We start from the raw sequence: 26,648 nt of genomic DNA, 5'->3' as shown, positions 1-26,648 counted from the left end.
GCTGTCTGAACGTATAGTGAGCATTATTATATCCTATGTAGTCCACTCAAAGTATCCCAGAATGCCTTTTGAAAAGTAGTGTACAACCGATGGTCACTAACCAAGCCGTTTATATCATCATGCATTGTGCGGATATAACAAAACAGTCCACCAACCGACTGTCCAACGGCAATGATGTGATTAACGGTGCTGACATAATGATCGGAGAAGGGTCCAAGTGTTGCTTTCATTTTGCGGGTGAGCTCAGTATATAGTCCTCTATATATGACTCACTAGATAGAGAGTAGGGAGTAGTGAATAAATGGTGATTTCGGACACAGCCACAGTGAAAGCACTTTGATCAACAGTTGATGCAGCTGAAAACAGGAGGTCCCACTTAAGCTCCAGATCTCCTGTCCTCCTCCTCTCTGCTGTCACATGCATTCAGACTACAGGCTGACTAATCACGCTGTGATTCCTCCCACCTATGGCATTAAGGTTTTTGCACTTGGGGCAATATTTCTTTGCAAGTCAAAGCTGGGGATGAGTGTGTGTGTGTGTGTGTGTTGAAGGGATAAAGGGGGACATGATGAATGGTATGGCTGAAGTCTAACTCTGCGTAGGCTGGATCGATGGTGATGATGATACATAGACATAATGTACACTTGCTGTAGTGACAGTAATGCAACGCTGTAACTCAAGTGATGATGATGAACAGTGATGGTTTGCAAAGGGGCATTAATGACCAGTGTTCATTTGTTATTATATAATTACCCTTAATTAATGGACTAAACCTTGGATTGACTGAAGACACTTATACACTGTACACTTGTGCCGTCCACCTCTGTGATCCAACAGCGCATCTTTATCGGTTTACATCGCCCTTAAGAGTCCTGGCATCTCGACAGCAACACAAACCTCTCAGGTTACTGCTCTAATCAATAGCAGGAGAAGTGATGAGCTCAGCTATGAGAAACACAAACTCTGCATTATAAGAACTTCTCAGATTGAGCCAAAAGCAAAGAGTTCTGTTCAGGAGTCAAGATTTCAGTAGGTACTGTACAGATTGGGCCAAATGCGGGTAAATTTCATCTTTCAAAAGTCACATAGTCATGCTCTAGGCACAAATTTGTAGTACTTGTATTTAAATTGACTGTATCCATTTTATGCTGCTTAAAAAAGGGTGACATATCAATATGTCAGAGGGAAATACCATACTTTTTAAAACTTTAAAATAGGGCTGGGCAATACAAAATAATGATAAGTACTGCCATATAATTTTCCTCAGTAACACTAGAACACATGTTCTATAAATGTTCAATAAATTATTAAATTTGAATCATGAATGAATTAGCACTTAATTTTTGTATTACAGTATTTATTTAGTTTAGGAAAAGGGACTGAAAATGGACTTTACTTCATTTTACAAATACATAATTGTTGAAAAAAGATTTTATCATTATTGTTTTGAATGTTCTACCTCAGATTTCTTAAGTGACCCACTATTTTGTATCAAGTGTTTGTCATGTTCTGACCATAAAAACTAGTTTAAAACCACAATCAACCATTTGGTTTCTTCAACTTTTACTCAGGAGCAAAAATCCACCTTTAAACTTGAAAGAAACAATCATTTGACATTTATTGTGATTATTGTGATTTATTGCTGGTAGACAGGGTTCTTATATTTTCTGTACAGATGTGAGCACACAGTATACATCTAAACACTTAGAAAGGGGTCATTTTGCATGATGACGACATGTACAGTAATTTTGATAGGCAAGTACATTTTACTGATAAATACTTCAGTAAATATTCGAAAGAAGGGCTTTTAATTGCAATTGATTACTTTTTTATTGCAGTATTGTTACGTAAAAGAATCTAAAAAAAATCTCCATCTACTGCTTAAATAAAGGTCTTTAGCAAAGTGAGTAAAATGCAATGCACATCCTGCTTAACCACGGTCTGTAATAGCCAACAAGAAATAGAGGCTGCATCACTCAATACAGGCAGCTTGCTTTCCATTTACCCAGACAGGTCTTCTGAGGAACAACTGTAAACAGCCAGTTCAAAAACCATCTGCATGACTAACTATGACACACAGGGGTGGTGAGACTTGACAACTTGATGAATAGTCTCTCTGTTTAGCAATAAAACAAAAAGCGTCTTACAAACTAAGGGAAAATGTTTATCCTTTGCAATACTGCTAGCTTAGATGGAAAGGACGTTAAAAAAAACATGGGTGGTCAGGAGTTGAATCAAACATTTAAAACCACAGGTAAAAACAAACCAGATGGGTGATTCCCCCAACAGTTAACGAGGAAGGATCGTTCTCCTCACTGAAGGCCTGTAAGCTGTCAGTTTAACCACACTGAGCAGCATGTGGTCAGAGCAGTTACTTTCCTTTGGTTTTGTTAAAATTGGTTTAGTAAAAGTTGGTCTTTAAAAGTTGTTCAAATCAACTTGTAACTACCTAATGGCAAAGTACAATACAATATGAACTAAATACTAGAAATTAGTATAGCTATTAGAGCTATTTCAATGTAATAAGGTTATTTCCCTTTGAAAGGATAATACTTAGAGAAATAAAACTTGCTTCTGTACTCCACTGGCTACTGCGAGTGTTTGAGTATTACAACGGTACGTTATTATTCCAGTTAAGGAATTCAATGTCTTCACCATTGAACGCATAAACCTGTACATCATGATTTCAGGCATGATTCAGGCTTCTTCAAACAAGACTTTAGGTGATATATTTGAAGTTTCAGCATTGAATGAACAGTAGGCATTCTGAGTCAAAAAGCATGAGCCACAGTTTGTCGTATTTATGGAGCCAAACCTAAATGAATTGCATGAAGTATAACACGAAAGTCAAGGATTCCAAAATAACTACCTATGGCATATAACCATAGGACTAGTTGTACAGTATAATGCAGGGGTGGCCACACGTTTTGATTGTGGGCCATATACAGAAAAATATAAGAAGTCACCAGCCATAGTATTCACTTGCTCTTTTGAACAGTCTTTTTGGTTCCATCGTAGATGTATAAAGCGAAGTTGATACAGCGTTGGAGGGGGGGCAACGTTTATTTCTATGAAAGCTGCTCAGTGGCGCATGAACAAGGCTCCAGGAAGTGCTCCAGGTTTTCCTACAGACATGCATTGTGAAAAAAGCAGCTGCAAACCCACCGGTAAATGTTTTTGAGTAATGTTATGTGCAGAATTTTATCCATTTGGCACATAACATTTGGAAAGTCTAGAAGATTAAATCATTTTCTCTCCATTCAAGTTGGGGGAGGGCTTAACAGGAAGTTTAAAGCCTGGGTAGGCAAGTTATTTCAGAAGCATATTTTTGGTTATATTTGTTGAAATTCTCTTTATATCCCAACAACAATCAATAAATGAAATGATGTGACACAAAAATTTAAAATATACATATCTGTGGCTGTCGTAGGCCTGTAATAAGCATGACCAATGATTTAATTCAGTCCGAATAAAAGCCCTCTACTGTTGTGCCTAAAGGGTATACACAAAACTCAGCTGACAGGGACAGTAAAGAATGAAACTACTTGTCCTCACAACTACATTTAGCTTAGGTATGCCTTGCCAACACTGTTACTGGCTTTTTGACCAAGCCAGGCAATCATTTATTGCTTAGTAACTTAGTGTGAGCAGGTTAAAATAATGTGTGATCTGTGGCAGCCAAAATGGTTAGACTCAATGTACTTTGTTGTTGGAACGAGCTGCAAACCTATCAGTCTGACAAGAAAGTCCATCGGCTACAAAAGGCCAAAAGATAAACTATGATCAGGACGTTTGTGAGCGGTAAAACCCAAATCCAAGCTTCAAAACTTCCCTTTAGATAACTCCAACTGATGTCATTCCTTTGCTTTTCCTAAGTCTTTTTCTCTTCAGTAGGGAAATCACTACCACAGGTGTCTTTGAATCCTTGAATATGACGGCTGCTTGTTTCTAGAGGCTGGGTTCTCTTTTCAGCTGGAGTGATGAAGATGCAAAAGATGCAGCTGAGTCACCCAGAACAAGTCTTAATTACCTTCCCTTAAACGTCAACTGTACTCAGCATTTGCGCTCATCATCTGGTCTCTTTGAACCATCTGTTGAAATATTTCAGAGCCGGCAATCACGATGTAGAGTACTGTAGTGCTATTCAGCTCATTGGCTGCATCTATGTATAATTTAAAACCTTTCAGGCCTTTCACTGTGTTGTTAGAGTCATCTGTGCCAGTCAGGTATCTCCCTCACAACAGAGACCTCAAGTTGTTGCTACTAAGATGTGCTTCAGTGTCTCTACTTTCATCTGGATTTGTTTTTATTTCTAAACTGACCTCCTTTCTCGTCATCCCCATAGGAGATGTATCATCCTGTTAGTGGGACAGACTGTCATTATTTTGGTAACAAAGTCCTTGGAGGAAGATACAGTGTTAGTGCCTCCATTGATACTGTTCACTCTTGAAACATAAACCAGTTTGTGGGGACAAAAAATCCTTGAAAAGTAAGGGAGCAGTCACTAGTTCAAACCTTGATCTAAAGAAAGAACCCCAGTTCTTTAAGTGCAAAGCAAGTGTACAGTGGTGTGGTCCAGTGATCCCACCGAGACTGCTGCCACTTCCCTTGACAGAGCCATAACAGATACCAGGACTATCTCATAATGGCATGCAGGGTGAATGACGTGCTGAGACAAACTGCTCAAGGACTTTTTGGAAATTAAGGTGATTAAAATCACCTGTTACAGTGCTGAGAGCATCAGCAGATTGCACTTTCTGAATCATCCTGATAATTGCAGCTGAATTGGTGTCAGCCTTAGGGCGAACATGAATAGTGACAAATAAGTGAACACCCTGGGGGAGCGATGCAGAGAGGAGTTCAATGTCGGGAGGACAAATCTGCTCTTGCACCGTAGCACTGGTGAATCATCTGCTATTAATAAATGGGCACACAATCTGTTTAAGCGATATCATGGCCACTTCACTGTAACGGCACATCCAGAGTTACACTCATACAGGACCAGTAGTGCTTTTAAATATCACAAAATGTGTGCATACCAGTAGCTAACAAAGCTATCCACAAAACCTGTAATGTGTATAATGTGTTTTCAAAATATTCCACTTTGACTGATTTGGTCATACCATGTAAAGACACTATACTTCAAGAGGTCACAAGCCAAAAGAGTTGGGAATCACTGTCCTAGAGCAACAGCAAAATCTTTTTTTATAATTTATTGCTCAATACTTAGAAGCTGCACAGATCGATAACTGTGAAAAGGGGGTGGGGTGGGGTGGGGGGTGGGGGGGGGGATTGATATTAAAGTGAACTCTCAGAAAATCGCTAGAATTACTTTTTTGTTGGCCAGCAAGTCTTCCCTCTCCATTGCAGAATGTATCAAGACATTGCATTGCCGCTGCTTTGGAAATCTGGAGCACCTGTGTTATGGATGCAGTTTCAGATTACAGTGTCAAGCATTCCAAGGGCAACATGATAGTACTGCAACTATAGAGATTTGGCAATACCGCCTGTGCTATATATTTGGGACAGGCTATGTAGCAAATCAGGGCTGGATTGTCCAACTGCCCCACAAGGTAAAGTGATGTGAGCAGCAGGACTGCTTACCACGTTCTCATGTGACGTAAGAGCGACAGTTGGTGCTAGCAACGCCCCTCAAAGCTGGCTCATTAGAAGAGTATGACGAGAAAACAGGGAGGAGGAGAGTGAAATTGTAAATACAGAGCAGGACGAGTTGTTTTTGTTTGTACGGAAGTTCCACATAAAAGAAGATAATCAAATGTGTTGAAGTATGGTTATTCTAAACCATTTCTTTATTGAATTTATATACAATATATATACACACAATAAACAGTTAATGAATTGTGATATATACCATTACCGTGATATAAAATTACATATACTATGATTTTAGCCATATGGCTCACCCCCTAATCAGCGCTTTTTCAATTCAACTCTGCATGTTGTAATTCATCATGTTGCAGTTGTCACCTGTCCAAGCAGCTGAAAGCAAAACTACATCTCTATTTTTGTCTCTTTTCTATCCATCTGTCCCCTGTCAAGAACAGTGCAACAACTTCCCATTCTCACAGACCACCCTTGTGAACTCAGACCTTGACATGCATTCCCAATAAATCTGCTAAAGCTCAGGGCTGTCCCACTGTGAAATCAGAAAGGCCTTGAAGGCTTTTCAAGCATTTTAGGTGAACTTTAAAGTACTTTGCTTCAGGCAATTACCCACCATTTATGGGATTCTGATGCTACAACTGAGACGACCATTAAAAGGCTACCATGAGTTCACAAAGAAGCAAATACCGTGTCTAGTCCTTTCTATGAAGGTAAGACCCTGCAGAGTTTTAATTTCATTTAATCAAACATCATAAATATGTGATACAATAATCTAAGATTAAAAAGGTCCACTTACTAGCTTTCAGAACTTTTAAACACACTGAAGCTGAAACTATTAATTGACAGAAAATGTATTAGGAACTCTTTTGATTAAAAGACCATGACCTACTTTCAGCTTTGCAATTTGATCCTTTTCTTATGTCATGAAGGTGTAATGTAAACTGAACACTGACATTTACACTTATTAATTTAGCCGACGCTTTTATCCAAAGCAACTTACAATTGCTATTTTATGTCAGAGGTCGCACGCCTCTGAAGCAACTAGAGGTTAAGTGTCTTACTCAGGGACACAATGGTGGATGGGTCACAGTGGGGGATTGAACCCATGTCTCTCACACCAAAGGCAGGCATCTTATCCATTGCGCCATCACCACCACCGCTATACATGAGAGTTTGAGATTTCGGCCTGACAACACAAGCAATCTGAAATAATCATCTTTGTGTTTTAGGACATTTTATAAACATTTTCTGACATCTGACACATCGATGAATGAAAATGAGAAAATAATAGGCAGATTAATCGATAATGGAAATAATCATTAATTGCACATTTCACAGTCTTAATCCAGCAGATGGAGCTGGAAGTGTGAAACTTCAGTCATGTGATAACAAGTGATCTCTATGAGGGGAGATCACAAGCCCCGTCTCAGTTCATGTCAGATGTGAATAGCAAAAACTTTATTATAATAATGCACAGATATTTAATCAAAAAGTGAGCAACAAACCCTCAGTTTTATTAAACTACATATGAAATATGAGCTTCACACCTAACAGGCCACAAAAATGCCTTTGCCCCAGGTAATGTGAACTCACAAAGTGCTGTCCCATTTCTCAAACAGCTTTTGGAGCGAGGTATTTACTCAAATGTGAAGTGATCAGGATCACACAAGTGATGTCGCTCCACCCTCATCTCTAAAATCATCCTCTCACATCCACGACCTGACTCCATGTCTGTTAGTCTCATTCTCCCCCCCAAGTGGGTCAGTAGCCTGCAGACACAAGCAACCCCCGCGGTCCACTCTGTTGCTGGAAGAGAGAGGCACAGGGACTGCTAATGAACCCGACTGCCATCCGTGGTGTATCAAGAGCAGCAGAGCATGCATCTGATTAATCTTTGTCCTAATTAGATCCAACAATTAACCTGCCTGCCACCGAGCTCTAGACTGACTCTGCATGAGCTGCAAATCCCTGTACATTAAACCACAACAGGGTGAGAGTGTGCCCTCATACTGCAACTTTCTGTGTTTTCAGAACAACCCATTAATGCCAGCTAATAAGTGCAAAGCATTTTGTGTGATATTTCAACGGACCGTGTGAGAGCTCAGATCCTTTCCTGCTTTTCATTTCAATGGCGCTACAGTTTTTCGCTTTTAATTCAAAGTCAGAGGAGGCTCTCATAATAAATTATGTGCGAGAGGCAAAGCAGAAAGGGGGAAAATCCAATCTTCATTAACATGGAGATATACTACCCAATGTGAAAAGCCTTGAGGACATAGGCTACTTGTTCACTTGCTGGCTGGACGGTTTAAGCATGCACTGCCTGCTGATCTGAAATATTTGTAATGCTTCATTTGTTACAACAAAACTGGACAAGCAGAGTGCAACCACTCGGGACATGAACTGATGATGAGTTAGTTAACATTTCAGATTTCAGTCACTGTCCAGGAAGTCTTTCTAAATATGTGTGCAACGGCAAGTGTTGCACGATGTAGGCTATGCCCCTTTGTGTCCCCATCAGGCAAATTCATACACAGAAACAGACACAAGTGAAGCTCAAGTTTTTTTGTACAGGACAAGTACTCTGAAAAAGGGGGTGTGGTCATCGGTAGACAGGGGTTCCATTTCCTCTCAGCAGAAAATGTAAAGAAAATAAAACACTTTTTAATCTGTTCAACGTCTCTACTGTTGTTATGCAGCCCACCTGCTTGCAGTATGACTATTCCATGTTTTGGCAAGACGCTGAAAAGAAATCACGTACCAAACGTCACTATTTCAGCTGACAGGGCTGCGTGCGCACACCGACTGCAGGATAGTTGCAAACGTGTTAAGAATTTAGTCGTCAAATGTCACATACCAATTCTCAGAGTGGAATATTATGTGTGTAAATATTCGAGTGAATTCAGCATGATTTAAAAATATAGCTGTGGGCTATTTTTTTTTAAAACCCTCAACTTTCGTATGTCACGCTAAAGGCACTGAACACACCGTTATTTTAGTGACGTGCTGCGGAAACAACTAAAGTAAAAGTTTAAATTAAATTGGAATACAGCAAATTTAATGAATAGAACTTGGCCGAATTTAAGGGTGACACTTATTGTTTATTTCTAGCTCTTAACCCATGTTCTTCCAGCTAAGGAAATGATACACGGAAAGAGGACACTTTAAACTGACGTATTTCTTAAAGGAATTTGGCTCTACACGCTGGGGGTTTAGTTTCTCTGGAAAGCTGACGACATCGCCTGTATTCTCCAAACCATGAGCTAAGGGTGTGTTAATGTATAAATGAATGTTAGACTAACCTGTTTTGAAGTGGACGGTGTTACTGTACTGTGTTGTCCCAGCATGGTGCTGTTGAATTTGGACAGTCTCCTGCCCGGATCCAGGCCAGAGTCTCTGATAGATTGCTTCCCTGACAACTCTCGCGCCGCTGCCCGTGACAGAAATTATGAAGTCCATATTGCGCTATTGCTGCAAAATCTAAAATTAGGTACGGGTTGTAAAGGCCGCGATCATTGTACAAAACGCAGTGTTTGCAAAAAGAAACGCGCTGAAACCTGCCGTGAAGCCTTCTACACTCACTACGTTACAAAACAGGAACTATTTGAAATACGTCAACAAACTGCAAACTTTTTGTGCCCCTAGTGGAGTCAAGCTGTGAAACGGAGTTTGGAGAGGACAGCCTGCTGCCCTATTGGCATATATTTACAGTGCCGACAAACGGGTGTATACTGTCCCCATCTTGAAGAAACAAAACTGAGAATATTATGTTTTAGCAAGGACAGAACTAATGTTTTATTTCCAAAACATAGGCCTACACAAATTCATTCATAATACATATTTTGATGGCAATACAGGCATTTAAATTTTACTTCATTTTTACTTTCGGTTATAGCTAGCCTGTTACTTGGGGCCAATAATAAATACCTTTTCCTTTACATATTTTTCTATAAGCCTACATTTAATTTGAAATGAATGAGTTGCAGATTCAGTGCAGATTGGAGACAGACTTCTAAAAGGCTATTATAATTCAGATCATGGGTATTACAAAAATCTTTACAAATAAATACAATAATAAATATATGCATACAAATGCATCCCAGCACAGCCCACACCGGTTTCCAGACTGTTGCTAGGATATTCCATAGCCATCAAGTGTGGGGCTTGGCACCCAAGAGAATGACATCCATCTGACTCCCACCATAATAACCTTATAATAAATTGAGACTTTCACTTTTGGAGCCAAAGTACACTTCTGTGCCTAAGTACGACTCAAGGGGACATAGTGACAACTCTAAGGCCTGTGACATATAAGAGTCTGCTCGTCTAGTGAGGGATAGAAGTAGATGGCATTTGCGGCGCGTACATTAATGTGGGAAAGTGAAAAACCAACAGACCAGAACAGGGTGTAATAATTGGGCAGCAGACTCATGAAGTGAGCTGGAAAGGCTATGATGCCTTATTCATTCAAGGCCAGAGCTGTGGTGAGACTGGAGTGTAAAGAAGTCCTGTAATGTTGAATTAATCAGAGAAGTGATTACAGTGGGGGACCTGGCTTACATTTGTTCACTCATTCACATCAGAAAAGTTAAAGAAGGTCGCATTTCTTCTCTTCAAGCTGTAATCTGACAGGGGAAGTACCTGTGTTTCAGTCTTGGCATCTGCAGTAGGTGGGCTGAGGTTGAAACAGCTGTTATAATTGAGCACATTGAGCCAATGTGATGCCAGACAGAGTCAGGGCCATATTCAAAACTGAATGTGCTCCATCTGCTGGTTACATTGGGTTGTGCATGCTGTAGCGTCCTCACTCAGTGACAAGAGTGAAAGTTAAGGTGACAGCAGCAGCAATCTTATAAAATATATAGGTCATTTTAAAGTCAAATACTAAAAAAATCTATTTAAAAATATGTAATAAGCACATTTCCTTGCTGATTGGGATGGCTGTTCCTCCTTAACTTTCTATTCACAAGGATATAACTCGAATCTGCCTTTGCTTGTGCCCTGAATTAAATGAGTAGGGCTGCACTGAACAACTATTTTCATTATTGATTCATCCATTGGTAATTGTTCATTGAGAAATAGTTAATACATTAGCCTACAAAATGTCAGGAAAAAAGTGACCAACAGTCCAAAACCCAAAAGTTATTTCATATACAGTTATTTAAATAAGGGAAAAGCAGCAAATCCTTACATCGGAGAATCTAGAATCAATTAATGTTTGGAGCTGTCCTTCATCAGTGACTTAAATGATTGTCAAAATTCTTAGCGATAACTTTTCTGTGCATCAGCTTATCATTCAGCACTTCACAGCCATGTCGGAATTGTGTAGGAAAACCCACCAATTAAAATCATCTGCATTCATCAACATCTCCTAAACTATCTGCACATCACCTGCGGCATGTAAACCGGTCAAACTAGTCTTATGCAACAGTGTAATAAGGCATGTAAAATACAAGCTTCAGTTTTGTATGCTTGTCTAAACTGCCATTTCAAAGACCTTTGTCAACAACTCTGACACTGATGTATTTGGGGATTATGAATTTGGGGATTTTATTTGGCTCTCTGTTCCTCTCTGACCTCGTACAGAGGCCTGCTGGTACACTTGGCACTTGGACAAGGTATTTAGACAGGTCTCAGACTGGCCCAGTGCCACCCCACAGGGCTTTGTAGCTGCGTGATATACTGTGTTGCTGTACAGCTGCCCAAAGCGGTCATCAAATAACATCCTCAGAGAGAGGCTGACTCTCTTCATCCTCTCTGCGTTTCAACCCCATAGGTTGAGAGATGTCCCTTCAAGCAGTGCAGACCAAGCAATGAAGCTGAATCTAGATGTAAAAGGCCTATTTTCTCTGAGAACTCCTCCTTTTTGTAATTAAGCTTTAGTGTGACCAAAGAGCGATAATTAAAGAATTCCCTCTGTGCTCATCCAACAACATGAGCCTCATTGCACGGAAATTATGTAAGTTACTTTAGTCCACTTAATCTTGTATGTTTGACGTATTGTCTGTTTTCTGTATTTTATGGGTAATTAAAGAGACTCTGATGCCAATTAGTTAACAGACATCCATTATGGGGTTATGTTATTGATTGATATTATGATAGGTAATTTTACAGTCTTCCATTTCCTTTAATTTGTGCATATGTTTACAGTGCATACCCAATTTATAATGCTATTCTTATTCATTTTCTAACATGACCATATCGTAATGTACTAGCAAGAGAATCATTCTATTTAATGACTTTAAAGTGGTGAAGTCTGGTTATACAATAACCCGTATAAAAACCTCCTGGTGTCAGCAGCTGCCAGCAAAAGCCCTGAGAGGGTCTTGTGTGTGAGGCTTTGTCATCGTTTGAGAGCGGGGCACTGGGGAGCGAGTGTTAATCTCAGCAGTTTCCCATTGAGAGGAAGGTAGGCTGCAACCTAATCCTGAGAAGAGGAACACTTTCATTACAGAACAACACATGAAAGCCACTGGGGAGCTGCCGCTTTTCCACTGTCAATGGATGGATGGAGTACACAAGCGAGGTTACGTAAGCTGCAGCACGCTGGCGTGAACACTAGCGCGTGTGCACTGGAATGGCTGTATTAGCATATGCTCACACACATACTGTACACAAATTTTCACACATCCACAATCTGCTTTTTTTTCTCCCAGACTTTTCCTGTTTACAGCAGAAATCACCATGACATAAATGCAGCAGAGAGTTCACTCATGCGACACATACGCACCTGCTGGCAAACACAAACAAGCTATTCAGTGTGTGGTTATTGGGAAGGCTCATTGAGGTATACAAGGCAAAAGAGATGGCTTGAGGTAGTTTTGTTGGAAGTGATGGATCTCACATGGCATTTCTTGGAGCACCTGGAGGTGGAGTGGAACTACTGAACATACAGCAAGCATTGTCCTGTGTTTCACAAGCGTTCTGCTCCATTATCTCACAGCCTGTACAAGAGGTGTAAACAAGATGACGACCAATAGAGACAGTTAGCTACTGGAGGAATTGGACTGAGGCATCCAGACAATGGCAGCAATCACAGGTGTTTAACAGCCCTTGTCAGAAAAATCCCACCCTCTCTGGGTTGTTTTCATTGGGGGAGTGAAGCTTCGCCTCTCAAAAGCTGTCAACACTATAAGAGATTAACATGTTTTTCACTCTTGCAGCAGGACCCAAATATTCATGAGGGGGAAACATGAATCAAATGTTGTGTGGCGCCTGTTAAGACCGTAACAATGGCAAGCTGAATCACCAGATCATCTGGACGAGTAGGGCTGTTCACATACTCAATGCTGTAGTTACATATTAAGTCTGACTGTTGTCACTCAGACATTGTTTATCATTGTACATGAACACTGGCCATATCTGAGCTTTCAACATCTCCCATCTGGCAGTTTATGTTGAGCTACAGTTAAAGGACTATACCACCAAACATGGAGTGTGGCCCATTGGTCGCTATGTAATATGTGATATTAGAATTAATATTAAAACCATCTGTGAATCTCAGCACTATCAATGAGCAAACAGAGACGATTAACATTACCTAAAAATTGAGAAAATAACCTAGCAGCTCTAGTGCTAGATGGTGGGTTAAAGGAATAGTCCAACATTCTGGGAAATACGCTCATTTGCTCCTGAGAGTGAGCTGAGATGACGGATACCACTCTCATGTCAGGGCATCAAGAATGGATAACTGGAAACAGGAGGGACAATCTAGGTGGCTTTAAGGGGGTGTTATGTGCTGCACCAAACTGACGTTTTTACATTTCTGTTAAGTGAGTGTAACCAAGTCTGTATAGGTTGTGATTCAACTTGCTATATTGCCCAGTGGTGTAGGTTTATTTGCAGTCGCTCTCGCTTAGTAGGTAAATGCTGCTGGTTGCTAACTTTGCCTGTGCGAGTGATATAACTAATGTAGGTTGTTTAGTTCAGCACTAAGCTCAGGCTAAATTAATTTAACATCTCTCTGCAAATGAGCTCGCTAGCTGTTGTGCTAAAATAACTTCTTCTCATCTAACTCAAAAAGAAAGTGAATAAACATAATTCCCAATATTTTGAACAAAGTCTTTATTTTTAATGACATGGATATTAAACTGCCAGGCCTTATTGAGGTAAAGTCAGTAAATACACAAACATGACTTTTTCAGTGGTAGAGATCAGTCTTCCCACAAGATCTTCTTCTACAATGACTTCTACTTGGCACCTACCCAACATGCAGTGGGTGAAAGGAAATAAAACAAACACCCCAGACAAGCCACCAGTTATTCACAGGCAAACAAACAACAGAGAGCTAAACAAATTCAAACTGACAACAACAACAGGCAAGTCGGACTTTCCAATCCACCTGATCTTTGGACCACGGGAAGAGATGGGGAAATCAATGCAAACATGGGAACAACATCATGGCCTTGTGGTTAGCAGGCATAGAGTACCTTATAACAGTTTTTTTTCTGGCCAGGGACCTTTGTTCCATTTCACCATGTTTTCTGTCTCTGTTTTCCATCTCCTGTGATCCAATTAAGGCAATACACCAAAATAATGTTGTAAATGGGGGCAACATACAAAATTCCCATTACTGTGGAAGGCCATGAGAATTGGTTGATAGCTTTGGATGCAACATGTAATTTTTACTTTGTGTTGACAATTCTGTTGTCAAGCTGCAAAATGTAAGGTCAACACCAAAGTGCTTTGAGTAAAATTGGCCTTTAAGTAAACCATCATGGAGAACTACAGTTACCCAGACAACCCCTGGGTTCTGACCTGCAGTAAATGAGAGAGGGAGTAAAGGTAACTAGTCATGTCCAAGACAGCCTCCCACCCAATCCCCAGCTGCTACCAAAAAGGTGGTTCTTTTGCTGGAAGGTGCTAGATATTGTATTAAAGGCTCAAGACACATGTTTGGAACTAGCCTTTATCTTCCCCAGTACTGATACATTTACCACAACATTATTCTGCTATGAGAAAAAAAATCGGACCTAAGGAAAAAAACATAATCACGTCAGAGACACTGTCCTAATTTTTGAAGATAAGCTGCTCGTCACAGTCAATTGTGCTCTTTTATGCATTTGGGTTTCTCCCTCTAACTAATTCAGGAAACCCTAGCCGAGCATTTTTCTTCGCTTTAAGTCAGATTTGTGACCAAAGGATCCAAATAAATCACCCAAAAAGTGGATCTTTTGTTGCTATGCAAGGTTTATGTAAGTGTATAGAATAAAGACCAAATGGGCTTGCTGGCTGAAAAAGTCTCCACACTCACAGTTAATACATGATGTCACAGTGTGGAAATAAGCCTCAGTATCCTAGCTTAATGCCTTGATGTTAAAACTCTGCAAGAGACAGAAAACAAGGAGGTGATGGCGGAGGAGTTGTTGTGCCATCCAGTCTGACACTGCACCCCACCGCAACAATTCAACCCACTGTTATTGCCTGGGCTCCTCTCTCAGGAAAGCTCTACATGGTGGCTAGTTGTGATCGATGACCGGTGGCGTCAGAGCGGGCTATCTTTCACCGCCACTTCCACTGCCCCCGCTCACGGTCATCTATCCTCTGTGGATGTCTGTGCTGTCTGAGGTCGCCCCCAGAGGCTGGGTGGCCCTGACGACTGATGACCACTGGCATAGCAGGAAGAACACATCAGTCTGTTAAGCGAGGCCCTGAGCAGGGCTCTCTCCTTCTTTTATGATTGCATCTTATTCCCTAGCAAGTGTGCTGTTAATTCAGGTACAGAAGAACAGAGAAAGAGGGAAGGCAGGAGGAAAAACACTATGGCGGTGGATGAGAAAGAAAGAGGGCGAGGGAAGAAGGGAAGAGAAAAGGACATGCATCAGACACGCACCAGTGCTCTCCTCACACAGGGCAATTTATTAAAATAATAAAGCCCAGCCTTGCGCTAAAGGCTGAGCCCATAATAAACTTGACAAGGATACAAAAAGAGAGGCTATGAGACTGAGTCATTGTCAGGCAAATAAACAAAACAAACGCTCCACTATGTCAGTGTCCACTTTATTATCTGTGCTAAACTCTTCGAAAGGAGTTAATTGATTCCTTTTAAAGTCAGACAGTCATATATTTCATCATTACACTAAAAACCCTCTCATGAATCACTTTGGCTACAACAGAAGCACAAAAGCACAAAGATTGCTCTACATAAGCCTCTTCGCCTCAACGGGCATTAGAATCAGACTACGAACAGATACAGCAATGCACTATGGGATGGGAAGAAATTAGAGCCAAAAGACATCCTATATCCAACAAAAATGGTAAGACGTTCTGCACTCTCTCTATCTGCTGTAAAAATGTCCTCACCCCGGACACTGTTCATTTATCACCTGAAATCGGCCGTTCCACAAGTACTCTAAATTGGATAATGAATCTCTCCCCCCAGGAGATGCAGTAGATGAATAATTTGTTGGTTAAATTACGAGCCGGGGACATATTGCATCATTCGAGGTGTGAGACGTTAGAGTAGTTAAATGGATGAAACCTTTTGGAATCCAAAGGAGTAACATGAATGAATTAAGACCCACTGAAGATGTAATTAACTGTGCAAAGAGGGATTCATTAACAAAAGTCACACTGACTCGTTTATATATATATATATATATATATATATATATATATATATATATATATATATATATATATATATATATATATATATATACACACACACACACACACACACACACACACACACACACACACACACTTACTGAACTACAGTCATTTGTTGCTCAGTGTATTTGTCAATCCAAAGCCAACATTTCCCCTGCTTCTATTCTTTTACATAACTAACAAAAGTGTGATGAAAAATCCCTTTAAACTTTAGAGATATAGAATTTTAAAAATCTATCTAAAAAACAGACAATTACTCAAATTCATTTTGTATTACAGTCAAACATAAAGGAATTAAAAATCATCACAGTTACGCAATAAGATTGTGACTGACTTAAACCATAAAAATATAGATTACAAATTCACTTCTCCACCATAAGTATGTAGATTACTGCACAGCTTCTTTAGGCTGTTACTGTAAGTAGTCCTTTGTGTTTACATTCCAGCACTCAGGGCAGTATATGAATGTGTATATGCTTTGATAGACAACGTGTGTCAGCCATGTAAACGTGGCAGATTAATACCCATAGCCCGTGCTTCATGTGATATCACACCTGAGGCTTCGCGTAGAAACCGTCGGAGCACTGAGGCTACATCCTCCATACAGCACAAGAATGATTCATATGTTGTCACCTTAATTAAATTATGTTTTGGGTCTCTTCAAAAATTTAGTATAATAATAATTACAAAGTGCTTCAGAACTGAAGCATAAACTGCATAACCCCCCACCCACACACACTTTCTTTAAATAACGCACTAGAATATAGCTGAACTAAATTAAGTTTTCCAATGACAAAATACATTTTTTAAGCCTGTTTTCATAATAAGTTTTTGGTTTAAGGCCTGTGTGTACTCCACATAGCTGTACCTCAAGTAATACTTTGTGCAGCCAGAGTGGGGGAAAAAAGGATGCATTCAAACCTGATATATGTAACTTCTGCTACTACGCTTCTTTGTAACAGTTTTCCAGAGCCCTGCCATCCAGTGAATGTCCAGAGCAATGACCCATATGAAGAAGACAGCGTAGTGCACTGGCTGGCTAAATCCTGTCCTCCAGCCATTCTTCCTCTTGGATAAACCAGTGCATAGCAAACATGGCCCCGGAGCAATTTACAATGCAAAGTCCTCCATATTATAATGAGAGCTTAGAGGATGAGGTGGAGGGCGGAAGCAGGAGTCAAGGTGGATGTTGATAAGTCATATTCATGGCCTGTTTGTAGCTCAACTCCAGCCAATTTGGCCTGGACCCGACTTTCCTATCTTTTGTCATCATACCCAGTGATTAGGTACAACCTACAAGGATGCAGCAAAAATTAAACCTAAAAGCACTTAAAGCGTGTCTGTTTCACTAAAGTTTCACTAAACACTGATGGGGCGCTTATGTAATCTGTATGTGCGCATGTGCTGGCGTCTGTAGCTACCTGTCGGAAGCTCCGTCTTAAACCGGACTCTTATCCAGTTTTAATCCACACTTTTACGTTACATTTTTTATATCCTTTTATTTAACTTAAGTTTTACGTGGGTTAAGGATTTTAGTCATCCGACATGGATTTTAAGCTAGATGACCGTAAAAACGCTAACAACGCTACTGATCACAACAAAGCTCCGGCGACTAACGTTATGCTAGCCGAGATAACTCTGCCCCATGAGGACTGCATACTCCTTAAGAAAGTGAACAAAAAGATCTGACGACTTTCAGAGGAACTCAAAGAGAAAGATTCCCTGCTGACTGGCTTTATGGATGTGGCTTCAGTACAAGCCAAACAGATTGTTTCTCTTAGCGCAACCGCTAACATCCAGGAGACCGTGCTATGGGACCACTCTACCATTCCAAGGCTTTGCTCCTGCTCGACTCCGAAGCGTCAGTCAACCTGGGCTGAAGTGGTGGTCCGTGGCTGCAAGAGAGGTTCAGACGGGGCTGCCTCTCCTCCGCACATCGGCCTCTCCAACCGCTATGCAGCCCTGTCTAACGACACTCCGGTCCATCCAGCGGATGCACCTGCGGCTTCGAATCTCCCTGATACGGATCTCTTTCGGCGAACAGTGCCTGCCGACACTGTTGCATCTCCTCCAATGGCTACATCTCCCGCACTGGCGGCAAACGGTGATCGGCTGAGCTGCCGGTCTGCCGCTGGGCCTGATCGGCGGCCGTCATCCCGGTCACAAAAACCTCCGCTTCCCAACATAGGATCGCTACGACGCTCCGGAGGCCGTCTCTACCCAGCACCGTTAGGTAGCCCCTCTCTCAGGTCTGTTACTGCTACTCCAACACAACACTCGGCAGCTCACACACTCCATCCTCAGTCCACACACAGTGTTGAAGCAGATTCTGCTCAGTCCTGCTCTGGAACCACACAACCGGCATCTCCTCGTCCCCTTTTCTCCCCAACCACACTAATAATTGGTGACTCCATAACCAGAAACAACCGTTTCTTTAACGCTACCACTCACTGCTTCCCCGGTGCCACCACGGCTGACATTTTAAAAAAACTCCAGGACCTAATGCCGTTGCTCCCATCCTCCATCACAAGAGTGATAGTCCATGTCGGAACAAATGACACTTTGGGTGATTTTAACCGTCTTTTTAACTTTTTAAAGCAGTGTGGAAAGTCTGTTTTTATCTCTGGTCCCATTCCCACAGTTGGTTGCGGTGCTGGCCCTGTACAGGAAAAACGTTAAATGTCATCAAGTATGCTGTGACGACTTTAACTCCTTTGAAGTTCTCACTCTTAAACTTGGAGGGCTGCAACCTATCATATTTCTTATAATTTATCGCCCCCCCCCAAAACCACCTGGAGGATTTTTATCAGAGCTTCCTGAATTTTATCTCTTACTATCTCTTATCTCTATCTTTTACTCTGGTTTTAAATTATGACAGAATTGTTCTTTGTGGCGATTTTAATATTCATGTCGATGACCCCACCAATGTTAATGCAACGGACCTTTTAAATATGGCCACTTCTTTTAACTTCAAACAACATGTCAAAGGGCAAACACATAACCGTGGTCATACACTGGACTTGGTTTTTACCCTGGGTGTCAGCATTTCTTCTGTGGAATTAGTGGACATGACCATATCTGACCACAGATGTATTGTTTTTAGCTGCGATTCGCCTGTTACTCATGCCGCCTCACCAAGCTCCGTGTGTTCTCGCATCTTTAATGAACAAAGTGTTTCAAAGTTTTGCGCATTCTTTCAGAGCCAAAGCCAACACCTGTAAGATTCCAACACCAACAATCTGGTCGATCACTTCAATCATATCTGCTTGTCGTCACTAAATATTACTGCTCCTCTAAAGGTTTGTTTAAGACTGTGGATCAGCTGGTAACCCTCCTTGTGGAAGTAATGATGACTGTGAATTGTTTTTATCTTATTTTACCAATAAGGTGGTGTTAATCAGAGCCTCTATTACCCCGCGGACTCTTACTCAGAGGTTCCTCACCAGCAACAAGACAGTTTTAACCAGTTTTATCCCATCGAATTGTCTGAGCTGAACAGTATCACAAATGAGAGTGTCCTCCAGCCCACTTGATGTAATACCTACAAAGTTTTTACTGAAAGTAATGGATTCTGTTGGGCCCCATTTGATCTCTGTTTTTAACAGCTCCCTATCTACTGGTTGTGTCCCTGATTATTTTAAAACGTCTTGCGTGAACCCACTTTTAAAGAAACCTGGTTTAGATCCCTTCCTCCATCAAAATTTTAGACCAATTTCAAAACTGCCTTTTATTGCAAAGATTCTAGAAAGAATTGTGTCCAAACAGCTGCTCACTGTACTGGAAAATAACAAAATATTTGAAAAGTTTCAATCTGGTTTCAGGAAGTACCACAGCACTGAGACTGCCTTGCTTAAAGTCACCAATGACCTTTTAATGTCTGCTGATGAAGGCATGTGCTCAGTCCTAGTATTCCTGGACCTTAGTGCTGCTTTTGACACCATTGATCACATCATGTTAGACAGACTGAGGCACTGGGTGGGGATCTCTGGTACTGCCCTAGAATGGTTTTCATCCTACCTGTCAAATAGGAAGTTTTGCGTGTCTGTAAACAACTATGTCTCTTTGTTCTGTCCAGTTAAATATGGTGTGCCTCAGGGGTTGGTCTTAGGACCCATTTTGTTTTCCTTGTATCTGCTTCCCCTTGGACATATTCATCCATAAACATGGTATTTCTTTTCATATTTATCCTGATGACACACAAATATACTTGCGCGTCAGATCCACAGACCCTGGAATGCTGAGTTCACTTAACAACTGCCTTTGTGAAGTTCAAAAATGAAATTAATGAAATTAAATTCAAATTATTTCCCCCAGCTGAACTCAGACAAAACAGAAATCCTGGTCATTGGGTCCCAGATGATGGCAAATCAAATACTGCCATCTGCTGGTTCCCTAGTAAATCACATTAAGCCTGTTGCAAAGAACCTTGGTGTCTTGTTTGATAGTAATTTAAAAATCGAGCAGCACACCACAAAGCTTGTTCAATCATGTTTTTATCAACTTAGAAATATAGTAAAAATTCCATCTATGTTAACTTTTAAGGACACCAAGACCATTTTATACGCCTTCATCTGGATTATTGCAACAGCCTTTTCACTCGTTTAACCCAAAAATCTACTGATCGACTTCAGATTGTCCAGAACTCAGCTGCCAGGCTTTTAACCAGAACAAAGAATTATGACCACATTACCCCTATTTTAGCTTCATTACACTGGCTCCCAGTATGTTTTAGAATTGACTTTATTGATCACTTTTAAAGCTCTTCATGGCCTCTCGCCTTGTTATATTTATGACCTTTTAGTCCCATACACACCAGCATGTACCTTGAGATCCTCGGGCAGAGGTCTGTTGTCTGTTCCAGAGTCTCGACTGAAAACTAAAGGGGACAGAGCGTTTGCTGTCAGGGCCCCGAGTCTCTGGAACAGCCTGCCTGAGGAAATCAGGTCGGCTGAGTCAGTGAACTCTTTTAAGTCCCTTCTAGAAACATACTTTTATAGGAGAGCCTTTCCCGATCTTATTTGACTTTATTTCATCCCTTTTATTTTATTCTATTTTACTTATTTTATATTTATCTTAAACGTGTATATTAGTCTTTTCAATGTTTTCTTGTTTTTATCTTTTCTTGTTTTTGTATTATTGTCTTTTGGGTATTTATTGTCTTTACACTTGTTAAAGCACTTTGTAACTTGTTTTTGAAAAGTGCTCTACAAATAAATTGATAAATATTATTATTATTAATTGCTCGCTCAGCAATGCCATGTGTGTAAAAATATGTAAATGAAGAAACTTAGAATAATAACATTTTGTGAGTGACCTTTAAATTTTCAACTGCATGTCATGGTCTTCAGAATGAGCAGACGCCATCTCTTGAGGAAGACCATGAAATATGTTATAGTTAGTAAGTGGACCTTGAATTAAGTTGTGTTTTATTTATATGTTTTACTATTACCAGGGTCAAGAATGAACTTCCACACAGAATCTGAATAATATATCGGTGCTGCAGGAGTTTTTTTCAATACGTTGCAGTTAAACTAGGTGGCATCACATTCACTGAACTTACATTTTCAAGCGCCTAAACACTATTAGCAATTTCACACTGACTACAGATGGAGCAACAGGTTTGTTTCGATAATAGATATTATTAAGGATCCACATTAACACGACTTCTGACACTTGGGCAGAGGCCTGCAAATCTACACTACTACTACTAATTAGTTTCCATTGACACTCCATGCTTCTGTAAATTCAATTAACTGTTACATAAATATCTTCCATAACTGTATAATGGTAATCTGCTCCTTGGAGGCATTGACTAATTTACTCACTTCTGAGAAGAAATACTGCTTTGCACTGGCTGACATTACATAAACAGAGTTTCTTCTGTTTTTAGCTCAGCCCGCCTCAGTACCAGCACATGTACATTTGATACAGGCAAAATAGAGCTGTTTTTAAATAACAGGAGACCATAAATTCATGAGTATAAGGGAAACAAATATGAAAAGTTTTGTGAAGTGGCAGATCTTATTTTCCCTCCGCTGCAAAATCAATCAATAGCAGGGGCCGGTGCTGGCGTTAGACAGAAAACTGCTTACTCTTCATTTGAGCTCTATGTAATCAATCCTAGCCAGAGGATGGCTAGAGCCCTTTTCAAACTAAGTGGGGAAACAGTGGGATTACTAGCTCTGTGGCATTTATAAATTGAGCCCAACGAGAAGAGGGCCACCAAGAGACTCCCGGTCAACGTAATTACACCGGCAGGCCAATAAATCTGACCCACAGATCTTTTACAGTAGCACTGCATTAAATTCAGCAGTAACCCCTTTTGCCTTACATTGCTTTCTTGCAATATAGAAGAAACCCTCCATGTTTTTTTTGCTGTCTGAAGTTAGAAACAGAACAAGAGAAAAACAAAACAGTGTCCTTGGTAGCTACAAATCTCTGTGGCCTTAGCTTCTAGCTAAGCTGTGAGTCAGCGTAGAGATTTAGATCTATACATTGTTGACTCTTACATTTGACAGCATAGTGTGCTGTGGATGGAAATCTGCATTTAGTACCCTTGAAACAGGTGAATGTATTGCTCTCTTGAAGTCCATCAAATAATATTCCCTTTTGAAAACATGAAGGACACAGGAGTAACTTAAAAGCGCAGAATTGATTTAAAGACCACATGCATCGTCTCTGGAGACATTTAGAGCTGATCTCCATGACATTGAGACAGCCCGAGGACAAGTGATTCTGTTAACCCAGGGGCGTGTATGTGTGTGTCTTGCATGCATAAGTCCAAGTACAGTGAACGCAATTCTTGACCACTGCTGTAATTTCCCAAGTGTTATCTTGCTAATTTTCTCTCTGAAATTAGCAGGAGCTGCAACTACTTTTATTTTGACGTTCAGTTACTATATAAATCTCCATGTCGAAAATGTAGCCTAAAAGATGTTCCCCCTAATTCAGTCAAGAATCCTCTTCTGCATGCAACCTGGTTAGTGTGAGATTGATAGAACCAGAGAGTACCATGTGCTTTTTCACTCTCTCTGGGGGATAAATGGAAACAAGGCCAGCATGAATCAATCAGCAAGCCTCTCTCAGGCTTTGCGACATGGCTAACCATCTCCGGTCAAAACAACTGCTCTAGAGACATGCTGTTTTTATTTGCATCGCCTTTTATCTCCTACTATTTGCAGTGATTAAAAAAAAGGTACATTCTGCACAGCACCACAGAGCGGTGATTAATTCAGCGGAGCAGCTAGTCTGGTCTGGATAAGAAGGTGGAAGGAGCTCAGAGAATAATAAGCGCAGAGTAAAAAGTCAAAACCTGGAAAAACAGAGGTGACATTCTCTGCCTGTAACGAAGTTAGTGTCAAAACTGCTCCTTTGCTGTCTGGGGATGACTAAAGCACATTATTAACCTTTGCAGAAATGGTGTCTGAGCCCTCCCGGGTTGCTTAGGAGTGCGAGTGTATTTTAATGCATGCCTGTGCAACTCTCTCTTATTAAAGTGCAGACATTAAAGTGAACTGAGTTTGAGGACACATCTACACAATGACAACTAGGGACACTCCTGCCGCTCTGTCTGGGTGATGCACACCGGGACGAAACTCCATCAGACCTGCCGGGTTGCAAACATTGAGGTGCCTGAACAAAAACAATCACTGCTTTTTGTTTAATGACAGGGAAAATCCAGATGTATCAGATATCCCAATTAAGGTTTGCAAGAACAGTGTGATTAGGCTGCCTCTGGTGCAGTTTAGTGTGAATGCAGCCCCGGAGGCACTCTGTTGTCAGGTTTTTCTTATCAACGCGCAGCGTAGACTATGATACCCTCTGGGCAGCAACACTTTCACAGGATTAACTGTGGAGGTTCTTGTACAATATTACTCAATCTGCCCCAGACCCTGGTGTGTGCAGAGCATACAAGCCCATTGGTTGTGTTATTGTGATTACTTTAAGTTAGCAAACCATGTTTTACTTGTACATAACTCACATTTCAAGTCAGTGCCAAGCAATCATTTGGACGATAAACACATGGTGTGATGGTTTGCACAGTTATTTCTGTTCAAGACAGATGTCAAACATTGCATGTTGGGTTGTGTTGACATTAAACGCCACTTGAATGGTTGTGTAATGCTGGGTTTAATCTAATGTGTTTACATATGAATGTACATTTGGGCGTTGGGCTCAATGTCACAAGGGACTTAAATATTCAAGAGAGTTCCTAAACAAAGGGACATGTTCTGCAGCACCATGCCTGTCAACCATGTTACTTCTGCTAGTGTAATGTAACTTAAGAACACTGGTAGACCTGTGGGCTTTATATGATTAAGCACTATTATCAACTATCATTTAATGGGCTGGAACTTTGAAATGATTGTCAAAGGCATAAGAGCAAATGGGGATCTCCAATTGGCGCAGGGGTCTATTTAGATAACAGTCAACTACAAATGACCACCTTTTTGTCACAAGTCATCCATCTTTATATCCTGCCACTTTCTGGTAAAAATGATAGAAATGGACCCTTTAAATGTGCATTTCATTTTACAGTGGGGTCCCATAATAAGTTCCAGTTTGGATCCAGTTGAAATGCCGCTGCAACCAGCAAATGTCTGGCATTGTTGTAGAGTCAATTAATCAACAAGTGATTGATGGAACTTTGATAATCTAGTTGTTACAGCTCCAGATGCTACAAGTGTCTAACGTAACTTCTCCATACATCTGCTCGAGTTGCACTTTACACACCAGTCACCACCTCCTTAATGTTGCTGTTCTTTCAGCAGTTGCTAGAGAGGATAAATACTGATCTCTCGTGTGAAAATACAGCGTCAAACAGAACCCCACGGGAAGGGAAAATCTTGAGACCTTGAGAAAGACAGGAAGACAGAGTGAGGACAAGACAAAGAAAGACTGTGTGGGAAAAAGCGAAAGTAAGAGGGGGGTGAGAGAAAGACCCTCCATTGGATTTGTGGTGGGGCTAAGCTGCCTTCTGGTGCTACGTGACCAGCCTATACCGCCATGGCAAGAGGACTCGGGCTTATCTCAGCGCACACAAGCAGCTCTGCTGGCAAAGGCACCCTGGCATGGCTGTGGGTGCTGCTGTCAGAGCGTGACGGGTAGCTCTTACTCTCTCTCCCTTCTCTCACTTTCACTCTGTTATAATTTCTCACCCGTTCACGCCATCCCTCCCTCCTTCTCACTCATTCAGTCTGCATCCCACATGGTCTGTAGTAACAGAATGGGAGTGAGTTAATAGGATCTTTCCATTTGTTGGGTTTAAATGTTAAACTTATGTCCAAAATGATAAAGGCAATGGTAAAACAATGTGTGCCAAACCTTTCTTCCAGACCACAAATGCCCCTTTTAAAGTTCAACAGTGAACTGTTTGAATGAGTCGCTTTGAACTAAAATCAACTCTTCCAACCACAAATCTTTACATAAGGGATTCAAAGTTTCTTTTAAAATGGAAACCATTCAAAGAAATACTGGATGTCCCCACTGATCGGCAGGTCCTTAGTACGTATTTTGTCATCAGTGGTCCAACTGTGTCACTGGGATCTTTTAATATTCCTTAAAAACTGACTTCTATCATCAAATCATTCATGGACAGGACATGACTCTTAAAAATCACAATGAAAAGCACCTTCTGTACTAACAGTGGCACCCACATGGTCTCTCTCTATTAGACAGGAAACATCGGACATTATTGGCCATCAACCTGTTGACAAGCAATTGGAAATTCAAATAATCCAGAGAATACTGTACCACCAAGGCCACGCTATTGGTACCACAAAACACACTATATTCATTTCCTTTGAAAATGGATTTGCACAGATAAGCAAGTTGTCCCATTTTCTTAGAAAAATGCAGAAAGATGTTTCATGGCAGCTTGTGTGTAATTGCCACCCCTGGCGACAATCTGGTTGTGTAAACACATGAGATATGCCACCTGAGACAATTACATCAAACACAAAAAGAGAGCAACACCGGTGTACCCCCTGTAGCACTGGCTATAACTGTCATTTGTAGTGATTAGCTCCTCACGCAATATGATGCTGAGACTATACGGCTGCTGCTGAATAGTGGAAATATACTGTGCTCGAGCTGTGGGTCCACACTGAAACAAGAACACAAGTAACAGAAAGTAAAGAAGCAACAAGATGACGACTTAACATCTAACCTGACTTCGATCTGCTAATTTAATTCCGGCCACTTAGTCCCTTTCATGAAACTGCATATCAAGCAAGACTTGGTAGGAGCCAACAGCAAGTTAGCGTATTGCTACCCCAGCCGTGATTCATCCCCTCTTCGACCTTGCAGTGAAGATGCAATGAATAACCAACAGGGTAATAATCAGTCACATGGCAGGGGCCGCCACACTTGGGGCTTTAGGGTATGCCAACAAGTGTGGTTCTGTCTTTTCTATT

General features: G+C 40.9%; 1 protein-coding gene across 3 annotated transcripts in view; it reads right to left on the bottom strand.

The window, feature by feature from the left end:
* Positions 1-26,648, bottom strand: part of oxr1a (oxidation resistance 1a) — a 173,488-nt gene that overhangs the window by 62,811 nt on the left and 84,029 nt on the right. The window contains exon 1 of one of the 3 annotated variants that reach the window (XM_038712187.1): positions 8,925-9,267. The exons of the other annotated variants lie outside the window; for them this stretch is intronic. Within the exon in view, the coding sequence (XP_038568115.1) occupies positions 8,925-9,081 (157 nt within the window). The 5' untranslated portion in view covers positions 9,082-9,267. Of the gene's footprint in view, positions 1-8,924; positions 9,268-26,648 lie in introns of those variants that run through there. 3 annotated transcript variants of the gene reach the window in all.

Source organism: Micropterus salmoides, unplaced genomic scaffold (assembly GCF_014851395.1).
Source record: "Micropterus salmoides isolate LMB-PRFRI ecotype aquatic unplaced genomic scaffold, ASM1485139v1 Ms_hic_scaffold_11, whole genome shotgun sequence".
Lineage (NCBI taxonomy): Eukaryota > Metazoa > Chordata > Actinopteri > Centrarchiformes > Centrarchidae > Micropterus > Micropterus salmoides.
The sequence above is the reverse complement of the archived record's forward strand: the minus strand, read 5'-3'. Positions and strand labels throughout refer to the sequence as shown.